This window comes from Merops nubicus, unplaced genomic scaffold, assembly GCF_000691845.1.
Source record: "Merops nubicus isolate BGI_N331 unplaced genomic scaffold, ASM69184v1 scaffold21673, whole genome shotgun sequence".
NCBI lineage: Eukaryota > Metazoa > Chordata > Aves > Coraciiformes > Meropidae > Merops > Merops nubicus.
Window position 1 is genome coordinate 1 of NW_008601252.1, and position 15,668 is coordinate 15,668.

The following is a 15,668-nucleotide window of genomic DNA, read 5'->3' on the forward strand; positions in this document are numbered from 1 at the left end:
GGGGGTAGCGGAGAGTTACTCTCGCTTCCGGCGGAGGGCGCCGCCGTCGCGGGCGGGAGAGCGCGGGTGTGGCGCTCCTGCCTCTTAAAGAGACACGCTGTACGTTACCAACTGCTTTTCACAGAGACGGCGGAGAAACTATCACAGAAGGCTCTGAGTTCTTCAAAGGGTACGTCGTCCAGCCCCCCTGCCCTGAGCAGGGACAGCCCCAACCAGGTCAGGTTGCTCAGAGCACCATCAAGCCTGACATTCAGTGGCTCCAGGAATGGGGCCTCCACCACCTCTCTGGGCACCCTGTTCCAGTGCTTCACCTCCCTCATAGTAAAGAAGGTTTGTTGAGAACCAAAGTCCAACTACATACACCATTACTACCCTGCTGCTCCTACGGAACGGCCAACAGCAGCTGTCATCATCCCTCCATAAAAGATGATGTAATTCATATAATTAGTCTGTGCAGATGAATAAGTATAAAACCATAAAAATGTGAAAAACAAAGTAAGGGAAGCTTGGGGGAGCCAGAACTTAAGAGGCACAGATGTAGAATTGGGCTTTAAGATCAGATTGTAATAAGAGAGAAATCTCATGTCAATACGCAGTGGTTACACTTATTTTGTTTCATTTTTTAACATAAAAGACAATGAGATAGGAGCATCTCTTATGAGAACAATCAGTAACTGCAGAACCAGTCTACCCCTGGGGTGCGTTGTCTCCCTCCTCATGCATTTTATTCTGTCTTTACACTCCTTTTCCAGAAAGAACAGTACAGAAAACTATGATCACCTGCCATAACTCTTCTCTTTTTTTTTTTTTTTTTTTTAAATGTTGTTGGGTTGGATTTTTCCCCTATCTAGACCTGTCCAAAGAGAAGCAGGTTGCACTTCTGTCAACTGAAACAAGGCAGAAGGACTAGGAGCAGAAACAAGCAGTTCACAGCGCAAAATGACCTGTCAGAGTAATCACAGTCTGCAAGTGCTGAAACTTAAACCCTGTGTTTGCACTCAACCCCTGTGTGAAGCAAGAGCTGCATAAACAAGACATAGAAGACAGTTTAGTTTTCTCAGAAATGTAGTATTATGACAACTGCCGAACTTCTTTCCTTTGTGTCCTCCATTAGAATTCTTCCTTGCTTGAAACTTTACATCAGTCGTAACTCAGTGAAAAACAATCCTTTATTTTTCTTGTCAATTTGGGAGCAGTAGGAAAGAATACACAAAACTGATCCATAGGGATAAGAGGAAAAAAAGTAACAAAATATTTTTGACATTATTTAGAAAATGTATGATCTACAAAATCCAATGATCTGAAGGCCTGCCCTTCTACATTGCTTCAGAGGGCAATCAACACCCATCAGTCTTTTAGGTCCTTGATACCCTTAGGAGACCACGGATGCGTCTAACAAGAGCTTGAATAAATGTGTATCGTGATCGAACCTTAGAATACAATCCTTCAATGTCCAGAAGCTTCTTCTGCAGAGATTCACCAAAGCTGTTCGTGGCTTCAATCTGAAGCTGAGAAACAAAAAAAATTTGTTGCAGTCGTCAATACCAAACCTTCTCTTTTTAGAAGGTCAGCTTCTCCCACCACCAAACACTTCTCAGCACCTTCATTATGATTTATTCTCTGAACTGCTTTCAGAAGGATGGTCTGACTCCTCTCAGAAGTAATACTTGAATTCTTCCCATAGGTTTTCCTCTCTAAATTATATAATGGATAGCCTTTGTAGAACAGAGGGTTTTGGGTGACTTAAAGTATTTACAAATTGCCCAACTATCACCATCTTACAACCTCTTCAGCTTTTAGGAATTAAATTCCTGGTTTAATGTCTAGTCTTGTATAATTCATCTTCAGTTATAGTCATAGAAACACTTCCTCCAATTACAATTTTCCCAGTCCTTTAAGGACTGTTTAGGATTTAGAGTTCATGTGCACAGAAAACATTTTTTCATTAATGTATTGTAAACAATTCCTGAAAAAATTAATTGCATTCTAAGTATTTTAGTGAGATGTTACTCTACATTTTACTTTTGAACAAACAAAAGACAGAAGCCTCATTATAAAAACCACACACAAGTGTTCTTATAATTCTGGATCTGATAAAGCTACTTGGAAATGCAGAGGTTTTTGAGCACGGTTTTTCTCCACAAACAGCAGTAGAAATGTCAGTGGGATTTATTAATACAAAGGATCTTTTTTTCTGCCACTTCTGCATCAAATTTACACAAATTATTAAATAACTGTGTAAGTAGAAATCAATTCCTGGATAGCATTCATATTTTACAGTCTCCTCAGTTTCTGTTACACTTTTTTGATCTCATTTCTTTACAGCCTAGCTGCAGCTCACCTGTAGTCAACAGCTATAGGACCACACAAAACACAGAATCCTGCCCTCTATTATTAAAAAATACATACCCTTTGACTCATAAGAGAAAAAGAATGACTTTTTTTTTTTTCCCCTATGTCTAGCTCATTTTTCATTTAACTTTTTATAACTTGATAAGGTGTGTGCAGGAGCACAACTGCTGCCTGCTTTGTAATCCTATTGGGAAAAAAATAAAATTGCAACATTTCATCAATCTTATATTAAGTTCTACCCTACTGGTGTTGCCCCAGGTTGTTCAGAGGTGGGAAAACTCCCGTGCACCTGCACTCGTCAGCACACTGCCAGGTCTCACCTGTTCTATGTCATGCTGGCTCACTCGGTTCAGCCCGCTGCCAAAATCCACATTAGGCTCTGAAGCAAAGGCATCTATGGCAGAAAAGGAAGCGTTAAAATTCTGTCAGCTAATCCACACAGTCTTCCCCACATCAAGTTACGAGATTAAAACACAGTGTTACAAACTGACCAGCAAACCTGTGCATTACAAATGACACTCATTTTTTCACTTAAAACAATTTAAAGAAAATACATTAAGAGCTGTAAACCTGATCATACAACATGACACTAAGAAAAAAGCTCCTTCGCTAAATCAGTTCTCTGTCCAACTTCGTTCCTAGATTTTTTTCAAACCCAAAGTTCAAACTAACTTCAAACTTCCCGTGAATTAATGGTGCCTATAATTCTAAAAACACTTTTAAAACCAACAATAATAATTTTAGTTCTTAATTTCATCTTAGATTACTATATTGAAATACATTCCTATAAATTGTTTTGAATCACTGATCTGGATATACTGTTTGAACTTTGTTTGAACAACAGAAATAAAAAAAAAAAAAAAAATTAATTTTACTTTCCTTCAACGGTTGTGTAATAGACAAAACTCAATATTTGTATTGCCAGTTCTCCAGCAGAAAATCCAAAGGTGTGCCAAATCCAACCAAAATATCTTTTATTAAATAGAAATGGCAAAATATTAATAGTAGCAAATTGGTTCTGAAGTTAGCCATCAAAAGTTATTCAAAGGCACTTTAATGTTTGATAAATTTTACCTTGTAGCCTTCCTTTCTTAAATGACATCCTGGAGGACAGCAGGGGGTCTTGGGAGTCTGTGGGTGTGCAATGCATTAGATAGTGTTCCAGATGACGCCAAAGAATGAAGAGACACGTTTCTATTATATCTGCAGACCCATCTAAGTGAAGGACTCTAATTTTGTTGTCTTCAGAGTCTACATTTACTATATCAGCAACATTTACACACTTTGAAGCAGCTGAAGATGTTAGCTCAACCATCTGTCACCTCTTCCACCAGAAGCTTCTCAGCCTCGCTGCTATGGCCTGGTAACAGATCACTTCTCCCTGCTCACCTCCTGCACCTCCATGCAGGGCTGGCTGCCCTACTTCAGTGGCTGTTGCCCACCCTGAAGGGGATTGCAGCCAACACTCTACACCATGGCAGAGCACAAGCCAGTACTCCTAGGACTTGTAACGACAGCTCTGTTGCAGACAGTGAATTAAAGCCAAGGCTTTAAAGCTGGGGATGGCAGTAACACCTGAAGTCACAGCAGGTAAGGCTGCAAGAGCACATCTCTCCCAAAGTAGGTTTCAGAGGTAAATTCCGATCTGCTGCAGACAATTATTTTGCATGTGACTAGTTATTTCCATGACATTACTGGTGTTTATGAGATTAAGTTTATGCAAGGTTAACTAAGACGGGAAACTCCAGTTGCTCTGATAAGCACCTCAATATTATTTTTCAAAATATTTCTTTCATCACACTTGTATGTATGTGAAAGTTTAGTGGGCCTGGATACCAAATGGAAGAGCTGGGCCAAATTAACTCCTCCATTATACTGTTGCAGAAAGCCCTAGCAGGGTCTCCACAATGGGAATTACTAACTTGCAAATATTTACATTCTGACAATAGCAGAACAATACCCTCTTACTAATGAAATTCAGTATTTCAGATTTTCTTTTTGCAAAAAGTGTTGTTCAAAGCATTAAGAAATGTAGGTAAAAAGAACCTATTCCTATTTCTCTGCTTTTGTGGAGCATCACCTTGACAGTCATTTCAATTCCAGAAGGATACAAGAACAGAGAGAAAGCAGCTTGGCTCTGTTATTTATTAGTTTCACCAGGCGTCGCCTTGCCAAGACATATTTTTGTGAAGTGGAGATTTTGTCAACCCCAGCTGGCATAACTGACTGACACAGCTGTGATAAAAGAAAAACACAAGAAGATTGTAGCAAATCACAGAGCAACAAAAGAAATAAGCAAATAACATTAATTACCAGTATCTAGAACTTTCTCGTCTGCTACTATTTCCTCAAAGCTGTGCTCTCCATTTTGAATTTGCATAACCTTGCTGACCAAAAAATGGAGAAGTTAAGCGTAACCTCAGGGAACTATAATGAAAAACAGCTTCTACAAAGTTAAGTCAGAAATCCTCCCTGAAGTGTTAGGTCACTCATTCTATGGACACCTTCATCAACACTAAAAAGGAATATGCTCAAGAGCCACAAGAACTGGAACTATTTACTTAAGATGCTCCAAAATCAAGATTACAGCTGTGTCTAAATCACAAACAATACAGAGATCACAGAGTCAGAAGAACTATCACCTCTTTTATTTCATCTGGTGGTAGTTGCTCTACATTTTGCAGCTTGTTAACACTCTGACGATGGCTATCATAGTAACCGAAGAAATCACTAGTGCTCTGTTTCAGCAGGTAGATGATAATGCCCAAGCCTGGCAAATGCCAGTAGGGGACCACTGGTACTTGTGTATCTACAAAAGACAATGAGCAAATTATAATATATTTAAAAGAAAAAAAAATGGAAAGAACCAGAAATCAACAAGGTAACCTCTCTGTCAATAAAGTAGTAAAAGTCATGACAGTACAGGCAAGTTTATATTTTGTGCTTCTGTATCAGAAGTAATACATAAGAAAGACTAGACAAAAAGTTGCATTGCTGCAGTACCGGAAGGCAATCAGCACAGTACAGTATGGAGTGCAAGACCTGAAATGTAACTGGACCAGAAGGTTTTAAATATTTTCACCACTGAACTGCACAACAGCACACCGTGAACATTTGCCATGTGGTGTAATGAAGTTTCAGACAGCATCAAAATACATCTATCACATCATAAATGAGGTCCTCCTTTCACATAAACCAGCACAGATGCTGCAAAAAAGTCCTTGGATTCCCCTTTTTTGTGCTATTTATTTACATACACTTTTTTTTTTACTGATATGTGTGTTTCTGGGGCTGCCATGCATAGTAAATTAAAACAAATTTTTGGTCACATTTGTTTCCTGATTTGTTTTAGTGCAAGACTACATGAGCATTTTTCCAGAACTAGAAAATGAGCAGCTCCAGTACTGGCACAGAGTGACTGCAAGCGTGTGTCAAACTACAGCCTCTGGTATGTTATTGTCTACTACCCCAAGCGTCACACCATTCAGTCTCGTAAAACAGCAAGCCAAAAATCTCACCCTGACGGGGCCCATCTCTGTTTGTTGATTCTGACAGGCTAGGAGTAAACAGACAAACAGTGTGCTGAAAACCGGGGGCGCTTTGCAACATGAGTGACTCACAGTATTCCATCACATTTGCACAGATCTGAAAAAAAAAAAAAAAAAAAAAGACCATGTCAGCTACAATAGCTACAGGCTTTGGGGCATTACATTTTAAATGGATACATGTCAACAAACAACATGTTTTGCTCCCTCTTTTCACCAGAATGTGATGATCTTTCTGATCAGTTACAGCCGCTCTTCTATTTCAAGCCTAGGACTGCTTGCAACCTTGCCTCTTTCCCAGACATGCTCTTTCAAGTTTCTGGTGCATTTTAAGTCCTTTTTGGCTCTAACTTAGCATTAGCCACTGCTCTCCATACCCAGCTTTCATTTTGAGAATTTCAGATCAATTTAAAGCTTCAACATTCACAGAATTTGTACCCAAAACAATACATTTGCATTAGCAACCATTAAGTAAATAAATTTTCAAAGTTTAAATAGAAATAAAATGCAGGCTCCTATGCCAAACTTAAAAACAGTGTAGAACATTATCATATGAAAGTATGACAACTAAACAAATCTGCACAGCAGGTAAAATGGCACAATTTCAGACTGAAGGTTCTAGCAGATTCTTGTGTCCTTACCTGTTGCATGGCCAACTCAATTTCATCCCTCTTGTTCACTCTGTCTCCCTCTGCATTATCATCTTGCAGCTTAAACTGACGTAGTCTGTCTGAACCACCAAACCGACTTAAAAGTCCTAAGCACTGGCGCTGCCATAAGAAATTAATATTTTCATTAGTGTCTCCACAAAATAAGTCCATCATTCTTTTCACTTAAGTGATACGTATCCCTTAAAACACAACAAGACAGCAACACAGAAGTTTTAGCACTTTGTAAACAAAACCTAAATTTTTAAAACATCATGTTTTAACTCACCTTTAATTAAATTAAAAATTATTTGCACCCTAAAACAGTTCCTAGAGAAGTGAATGCAATTCAGAAGTGCACATCTGTGTCTTACGTCTCTTGCAGACTGTTATACTGACTAGCATCAGTGACAGTTTAGGCTTACTCCTTCCTGTTTAAAACACTTTTATCTGTATAGACAAACTAAGAAAATCTGGATATGAAGGTGAGAAGCTCCATAAAAGTGGAGTGTAAAACTCAATTCAATTTCAAGTTTCATAAAAAGAAGTAACAATCAATAAATTTGTTTTTAGCTTACATGAGGCTGTTACGGTCACCAAAAAGTCTCAGACTGTAAATCAGTTTTGTGTGGAACAGCAAAAAAAAGTATCAAAGATTAAAGATTTTTTCAGTAATTACGTTTGGAGAAGAGTACAACATGTAAATCCTTTTTTGACTTGATGAAAATAACAGGACAAACTAGAGAGCAAAATTAGAAGAAGAAATTACTGATTTGCAGGTTTGCTCAGAACAGCTCAGTTTTCAAATTAGAAATCCTTGTAACAAACAAAAGAACCTATCTGTCTTCCCATATGAATTTCTTGCTGACATGATACAGCAGAATACAGAGCACCCCAGCATTACAGCAATCATTTACAGCTTGCTACTTTGCTTCAGGCTGCTCAGCCTAATAGTGACCATCAATGTGCTCAGAGAACACATCGTTCTCTTGCAGCTGGAAGTATTTGATAAGGCAGCCCTTTCTGAACAGTTTTCAATTATATATTTATTTAGAAAAGTCCTTGCTCACATGAACTGCAAAGCTTCAGAAACACTGCTGAAAGCTGAGCTGTAAAGTGGCCTGCAATGATAGCTTTTGAGTGCCACTTACTCTGTCTTGGTTTTCATTCTGTTTTCTAAAGTCAGGACTGTTTTTAAAAGGGGAGGAAAGAAAGAAAGCAAGCACGCACTAGCACGCTTGATACTCCAAATTATTGAGCTGGTGACATGTTTGTGACAAGTGTGGTAACAGTTTTTCTGCATTACTTTACATGTTCTGATGTCGACATCAAATAATTCTCCTCCACATGAGGTGAATCCTAAGCCAGGGAGGGAAGCGAAGTCCCTGGTGCAACTCTGATGTGGCCAAGTTCTCTTTTCTGCTGGGTTAGGGAGGGGAAAAAAAAAAAAAAAACAACCCCAAAAACCAAACCACTGAAAATATACACCACACAAACCACCACAGTCACACACAAACCACCACTACTCCCCCTAGAAAAAACCAAGCCACCACATATTCTTCTTAATGGTGGAAAACACCTCTTTTATAACTGCTATTTGTCAGAGCACAAAACCAGGAAGAAAATCATCTATGTACACAATCCTAAAAGAAGAGATATACAACTTCATTACCTGAAATCGGCCTATATGTCCTTGTAGCTCCATCTGTGTCCCTTCATTAACATCAATGTCCAACTCACTTAGCACTCCTGATAAAAGACACAGCCATTACTATAACTGGTTTGGTTTTTTTCATAAGAAAACACATTTATGCAATATATACTTAAATAGTAGCACTGATCAGAAAAATAGCAGCCAAACATAAATCATGTATTTTGTACACTGTTTGAGGAAAACATTCAGATATGAATGCAGCTTCGTACGAGATGCATGACAGCGTGTAGCTCACTGGTCTGCCAAGTAATTAAAAGGCTAAGGGCAGGGGGGAAGGGAGGCTAGCATAAAAATTGCAGCTGTTGTCCAAAGCTCAGTATACTGTAAGCAAAGAAGCATTTGGGATTAACGTACAGCCTTACACTCCTTTCTATTGTAGTCAGATATCTCTCCTGAACAAGGAATGCCACTAAATTAAAATACTGAAGTTCTTTTGAAATGGTAAGCAAGTCTTCTAGCATGCAGAAGAAATCATTTTCTTTTTTTAAAAAAATAGAAATGGAGATGACATTAACAAAGATATGTGGATATGGGTATGCAAACAATTTTCTGTCCTCATTTCCTCAGTTACAGAATTTGCTGAATGAAAATTCTTTTTGAAAATACTACGTACACTTTGAACATTACTATTTGCAAGTCACCTCAAAGACAAAAAGTACTTCCTGTCAGGTAGCATAGTGAAAAGACAAAAAGAAGTCAAATACATACTGAGAAAGGCACTGTGTCCACTGCAATTCCACCACACTTCAAGAACAATTATTTAACCTTTCTTTGGTTTTACCAGAGCTCTATACATCAAGAAAATTCTCTATTGCACTAGATACTCTATTACTATTTCTTTATAGAAAACAAAGATTCATGCAGATGGGGCTAAGAGTCTTCAAAACTGCAGCTCCTACCAGGCAAAGCTGCCTTGCTGATTATTCCTGTCAGGGAGGCCAGCTCCTGGAGAGATCCAACACTAACATCTTGACATCTCAGGATTGCCTGAATAGTATCTGAATGGGAAATCAGAAACTGCAAAACCTGTACCACAAGAAGAAAAGAGAAAATACGAATGACTCAAAATTTTGCAGTGAGCAGAGGGGGAGCAATGTTTTTACTTTGAGAGAATTTTCAAGTGATCTCCCATACCAGCAAGGGTGGGGTTAGAAACAAGGAGGGGAAAAAAAAAGCAAGCACCTTTCTTTCCTAGCAAAAGGACACAAAGTTTTTTTGAATAAACATCAGCAGTGATACTCTAGCTACCATCTTTTAGAGCTTACCTGTCCTGCTGCTTGCAGGTGTTGTGCCATGCTGGATGTGAGGATCACTTGGCACAACTGAAGGGCTGGAAGAAGAATCTGTCGATAACGTTCCAGTGGAGCAGGAATTAAGACTGGAGGATCTCTCATTCCATACATTCTTAAGAGGTTTAAAAAGCATAAAAAAAAAGACAAAAAATATAAAGTTAAAGAAAAGTGATGCCCTCTAGCAAGGCAGAGCTTCAGCCTGAGATCACCCTCCAGAACCTGCAAACATTCACATTTCAATAACAGCTCTGTACTTGAACTGACTTTATATTAGAAAAGCAACAAATTCATGATACACAGTTGCTGCAATTTATCTAGAAAGCTGCTGACAGACGTTTTCTCTAAGCAGAGGGAACTACTTCTTTGTCCTATACTCAAATAATATCACTCTGTTCGAGAAATATGACACCTGTTTTCTTTCCTTATACATAAAATTAATTATTCCCAAATATTTTAGGAAAGCATGTGCTTAATTCTAAACCAACTGATAAATACAGTCCTCTACAAATGCCATGTAAATTTCATACAGTCTTACACATGGACAAGTATTCTGTTTAAAAGTGCAAGTATGAAATGTTCCCAAAGTGCTTCAACTCCCAGTGTGTCACTAATAGCTGTAAATTTAAAGCAAGGACCAAACATGCCATTTCCTTCTCTGGAATCCTCTCTTGGCCATCTCACAATGGCTAGCAACATGGCAACACATCAATAAATCTGTCAAGCAATATGTAACTGTGAAAAACGTTTGTTTGGGTTTTTTTTTTTAAACACATAATTAAATATTTCTGAAATAACATTTACTTCACTGCTCCCTCATCAGTGCTTTACAGGGAACAATGAACTTTGCATTTCTTATTCACCAACTACAAAGCCCCCAAAATAAGTTTACAGTGTAGGCTGGTTTTCAAACATTAGTCTAAATGATGTAAAACTACTACTACTAATTAGACAATTACTATTTAAAGTATCAAGCAAATAAGTTTTTACATAGTTAAAGTAACAGGATGTCTACACACAACTTTACATCCACTTATTGAGGATTTTCCTCTCAATAAAATGTAGTTTTGAACTGAACTGATAGGTTAAAGAAACACACACAAATACTTACTCAAAAGACTTGTGGCTATAAAAAGACATCATATGCTTGCAAGACTATATTACACTTTCAGAATCAGCCAGGGAACCAACACTTACCCCTGTTGGTCTGTTTCGGGTCGCACATCATACACTTGACACTGTGCCAGCCTCACAATCACACCAGAGCGCAGCAGCTCCAGTGCCCCTTGCTGACTCTTAGCCACTCTAGTGAGGAAGGCCTAGAGAGAAGCACAGAAGGACTGGAGATGCACAACAAGGCTTATTATGACTAACTTCTCTCTTGATTTTAACTTAATTTCAAATACTATTATTTTTGCAAAATACCTCTGAGTACAACCAATGTGAAGTACAGACAAACAACTTATTTTAAAAGATACATCAAAAATACCACACCACAAAATAATTTCTAAAGTACTATTACCATTTTGGACTCATAGGTGTACAGAGCTTTAAGCAAAGGGGGTTGAGGTGTGAGCAAGCTCTGAAGAGTCAGATCATCATCTGCCAGGCTATCCACAAGCACCTTCAGGTAGCCACTGTTGGAAAGATACAACAGCCACTGCTGCTGCTTGTCTACTGAAACAATACGATCAAGCAAAGCTAATGCCAGCATCTGGGATGGGGGAGAAAAAAAAAAAAAAAAAAGAAAAATCAAACCAGAATTCAATCTATGAGACTAATAAATACCTAGAAATATCATAATACTAAGCAGTTCTTTCCAAGAGCTTTATAAAAGCAGAATGCATTTCTCCACTACAGCCGCGATTCTTTATGTGGAAAATTTTTTAAGGTTTCTTGATGTTTTAGTATAGTAGGAGCCAGTGACCTTTTCTCTATTATTCTCTAACAAAATATTACAGATATTGTTGAACACTAACTATGCCAAAATATTTTAATGAAGTATTGCTACAAGCACTATTGAAATTTAAAAGCAGTCTACATTCTGGCTAGGTTCCTGTCCACTGAAGTTAGTGTCGGAAAATATTTCTTCCCAAAGTCACCAAACCTTCCCAAAGTGGGAAAATAACTGGTAAATCCATGATTTAAAAATAAATGCCAGAACAGTTCATACCTACTGTCTTTTGCAGCAGTGCTTACTACTCATTTTTGAACAAAAGAACATGTAGCTTTTTTGAGGGGAAAAAAGTTGATATTCAGGTATAACCCCATTTTCAACAGCTTGAAGGATGAGTGGGAGGACAGAAATATGAAAGTGATTAAGTATCTACAAAAAAATGTTCCAGTTCTACCTCATGAAATTTCCATTTTTGCACAGTAGTAAAATGTCCTTTTAAAACAAACCGAACAGCGATAGCAAAGGAACAGATTTATTTACCCGGCCTATCTCATGACCATCACAAGCATCACGACAGACCACCTCCATGAGAGCTGCTCCATAACTCTCAATAATTGCCATGTTTTCCCGTTTCAATTTACTAAACACATCCTCAGGAGCTGTCAGACATTCCCACATAGTTTTTTTAGCTGTAAAAACCAAGAAAATTAAAAAATGAGAAATGCAAAGATGGGCAGCTTAGCATCAGCTTAGCTACAAGTACGACTGAGGCTATATCCTTCAAGGCATTCTCCACCTTGCTAACAAAAAGCCCCAAGCAACAGACAGGGTTTTTGACTGTAGTGACAATATCTCCATACAACTCCATTCTTTACTGAATATCACACACAGGCCAGCCAGCATACAAAAAAAAAAAAAAAAAAAAAAAAAAAAAAAAAAAAAACACCCACGCAAAAGTGTGTGCCTGAATACATACACCACCCTCGCAAACATATATTCTATGTCACATTTACTGAACCTTGGAATAATTTTAAGCAGACTATTAGGCCTAAGAATTTGGACCAAAACACTCAGTTTTGAAGAGAAGTAAATCAGGTGACTTCAGTGGGAAAGGGTTAAATCCAAAGCCAGCAATGAACTACAAAGGGGTCATTAACAAATTCAAAGGTATTTTTATGACTGTGGCTCAGAATGCTGATCAAACAGCAGTAAGAGTCTGCATGCACAGGTATTAGCCCCAAGTTTGTTTTTCAATCCTTATTCAAGATCTAAGATGAAATAACGATTAGAAACACTGTCAAATCAAGTATGTAAGCTATTAACAGAGAGAATGTGATATTCTCCATAAGCTCTCTTGGTTAAGCAGCAATTCCGGCCAGCTTATTTTTTAAGGGGTAGGGATCACATAATGACAGAATGTTAGGGGTTGGACCTTTGGAGATCATCAAGTCCAAACCCCCCACCAAAGTAGGACCATCTAGTCAAGGGCAGGCCACAAAGGAACACATCCAGACAGGTCTTAAAAGTCTCCATGGAAGGAGACTCCACAGCCTCCCTGGGGAGCCTGTTCCAGTGCTCTGGAACCCTTACAGTAAAGAAGTTCTTCCTCATGTTGAGGTGGAACTTCCTGTGCTCCAGCCCCTCGTCCTATTGCAGGGCATAAGTGAAAACGGGCTGCCCCTTTCTTCTTGACACCCAGCCCTCATATTTATACACATTAATTAGATCCCCCCTAAGTCTTCTCTCGTCCAGACTAAAAAGCCCCAGGTCTCTCAGCCTCTCCTCTTAAGGCAGGTGTTCAGTTCCCCCAGTTATCCTCATAGCCCTTCGATGGACTCTCTCAAGTAGATCTCTGTCCCTCTTGAGATGGGGACCAGACATTTCAATGGGGGGTGGGGGATGATGCTTGTTTGTTCGTTTCCCCCCTAAGTGTCTTCAGATAAAGGAACAAAAAGAATATTACATAATCTTTGTTTTGTTCTTCTGGTTGGTTGATTTTTTTTGTTTGGTGGTTGGTTTGTTTTCTTGGTTTTGGGGTTTTTGGTTTTGGTTTTTTTTTTGTAATAAGATCACTGTGGTATGGGTGTACATACAGATGTGGAGGCAATAAATTTCTACAGCTATAACTGTTCTCATGTAGGTCTAAGTGATCTCCAGTCCTCTGGCAATTTTTTTAGCTATGATGCATAGCTTTAAATGGACACAAATGAAATATCTTGTTCAGTACTGGAGGTCAGATGTTTAATATGCTCATCCAGAACAACATCTTTTGAATGCCTATGTAGCTAGACAGGTGAGAATAAAGGGTGATTTCCATCATTTAGCATAAGCAACTTATTTCAGAGTCTCCTGGAGTAACGGTTTCTGTCTACACAATCTATTTCCAGCAGACAACTCAGGATGCAGAAACTGTACCATTCAGGGTTAAATACCAAGCTGGTTTTTTTTCTCTTTTCTGTAACGCAATTGGGCCATACCTGTTTCTAAAGTGTCTGGTTCATCTGGTCTCTGGGCAATCTGCAAATAATAAAGCAATGATCCATAAAGGTGCGTTCTCACTCTCTGGAAGCCACCACCTGTTCACAAGAAACATTATTAATTAAAACCAAATAAAGGTAAATTCCACAACACCATCTTCCACTGACAATTTAACTTTGCTATGGCAATACTGGCAGAAATAAATAAACCAAATAGATTTCTTAAGTCAGTTCTACACTTCTCTTGGAACAGTATCTGTGAGTAAATTCAGCAGTTTTGTGCTGCTCAAAAAAAGTGGCAATATCTACACCTTTCTCCTCTGCTTGTTATTAAAGATATATTTTTTTAAATCTGAACAACTTTTTTCCTGTCAATAACATCACCTAGATCTATAAGATCCACTCAATACCATAACAAGTAGAATAAAAATCCTCACTGCAGTAACAGGAAGCAGCTCAGTCCATCTTTCTACTCTTTGCAGCTGGAATTCACACACATGCACTGCCCAGGTCAACAAACCTGTTTTCAAAATGAAATCCAGCAGCTTTTTTAAGATGATGTGGAGGGAGGAGTCACCAATGGAAGCAAAACCCATGGATATGCTCTCAGAGCCAGGTGATGAGGTAAAAGAGCCATCCAGCATCAAGACATATTGGGACTGTCCCACCACAGGGAGTGCAAGTGGCTGTTTTTGCTCAGTTCTCACAGACTGGCTCAGGTGAGCAGTCAGGGTGAACACAGCCCCTGCCACCACCGGCATCAGCTCCTGAGCTGCATCATCATCTAGGATCTTAGTAAAGAAGAAGAAAAATAAAATTAGGTAGAAGAGCATGTGATTTCATGAGTCATTTACACAATTTAGCCCCTCACAGCTATTTCACTTATGTATGCATAAGGACTTCATTAACATGGCATTATTTATAGCAAATCAAAATCAGTAGTGTCAGAAACTTGTTCAGAAAAGTGAGTTGAACACATTTTAATTGAGAAGAGCATTAGGTTATTTTTTTTTATTTATTTACACAGATCACAGGGGGGTGATAATTAAATCTGGATGGCCAAAAGAGAAGCAATGTGCTGACATACGAGTGACTCGCTTAGTAAAATATCTAAACCTAAGCTAAGGAAAGAACAACTTACACTCTCTTGGCTTTACCGCTATTTAAGAAAACAATTTCCATTAAAAATGTGAAGACAATTTAGAAAATTAAAAAGCGGTGAGCACCAAAGAAGTGAATGTCAAAGGAGCATTTAGGACATGTAGTGAATGGACATAGGCTAATGGCTTCAGACTGAAGGAGGGAAGACTTACACAATAGGAAGTAAATTCTTTACTGTGAGGTTGGTGAGGCATTTAGAACAGGCTGCCCAGAAAAGCTGTGGATGTTCTATCCCTGGGAGAGTTCAAGGCCAGGCTGGGTGGGGCTTTGAGCAGCCTAGTCTAGTGGGAGGTGTCCCTGACCATGGCAGCAGGGCTGGAACTAGATGATCTTTAAGGTCCTTTCCAACTCAGACCATTCTATGAGTCTACAAAACCCCTAACAAGAAGTTAGCATTTACTATTTTAGTTCACTTCATCATTTCAGAGGTAAACCTGGTATCTTTATTACAGACACTCACGGAGTCTTCCTTTTAAGCAATGTAGTTAACATGAGTTCAATGATTTGAGAAAATTATTATTTGCTTTTGAAAATAAAATCTTCACTAGAAATTAAGTATTACAGAAAAATTAGAGTCTGAAATTCC

The 15,668-nt window shown here is 38.5% G+C and overlaps 1 protein-coding gene across 1 annotated transcript in view; it reads right to left on the reverse strand.

Moving 5' to 3' along the window:
- Window positions 1-1,254: 1,254 nt before the first annotated feature.
- Window positions 1,255-15,668, reverse strand: part of NUP205 (nucleoporin 205kDa) — a 48,970-nt gene continuing 34,556 nt past the window's right edge. Inside the window, exons 30-44 of the mRNA XM_008937947.1 lie at window positions 14,442-14,712; window positions 13,922-14,020; window positions 11,985-12,133; window positions 11,070-11,261; window positions 10,745-10,866; window positions 9,524-9,662; window positions 9,158-9,284; window positions 8,217-8,293; window positions 6,539-6,667; window positions 5,871-5,997; window positions 4,995-5,161; window positions 4,464-4,587; window positions 3,427-3,555; window positions 2,673-2,746; window positions 1,255-1,508 (exon numbers count right to left, since the gene is read on the reverse strand). Of these exons, the coding sequence (XP_008936195.1) occupies window positions 1,356-1,508; window positions 2,673-2,746; window positions 3,427-3,555; window positions 4,464-4,587; window positions 4,995-5,161; window positions 5,871-5,997; window positions 6,539-6,667; window positions 8,217-8,293; window positions 9,158-9,284; window positions 9,524-9,662; window positions 10,745-10,866; window positions 11,070-11,261; window positions 11,985-12,133; window positions 13,922-14,020; window positions 14,442-14,712 (2,079 nt within the window). The 3' untranslated portion in view covers window positions 1,255-1,355. The remainder of the gene's footprint in view (window positions 1,509-2,672; window positions 2,747-3,426; window positions 3,556-4,463; window positions 4,588-4,994; window positions 5,162-5,870; window positions 5,998-6,538; window positions 6,668-8,216; window positions 8,294-9,157; window positions 9,285-9,523; window positions 9,663-10,744; window positions 10,867-11,069; window positions 11,262-11,984; window positions 12,134-13,921; window positions 14,021-14,441; window positions 14,713-15,668) is intronic.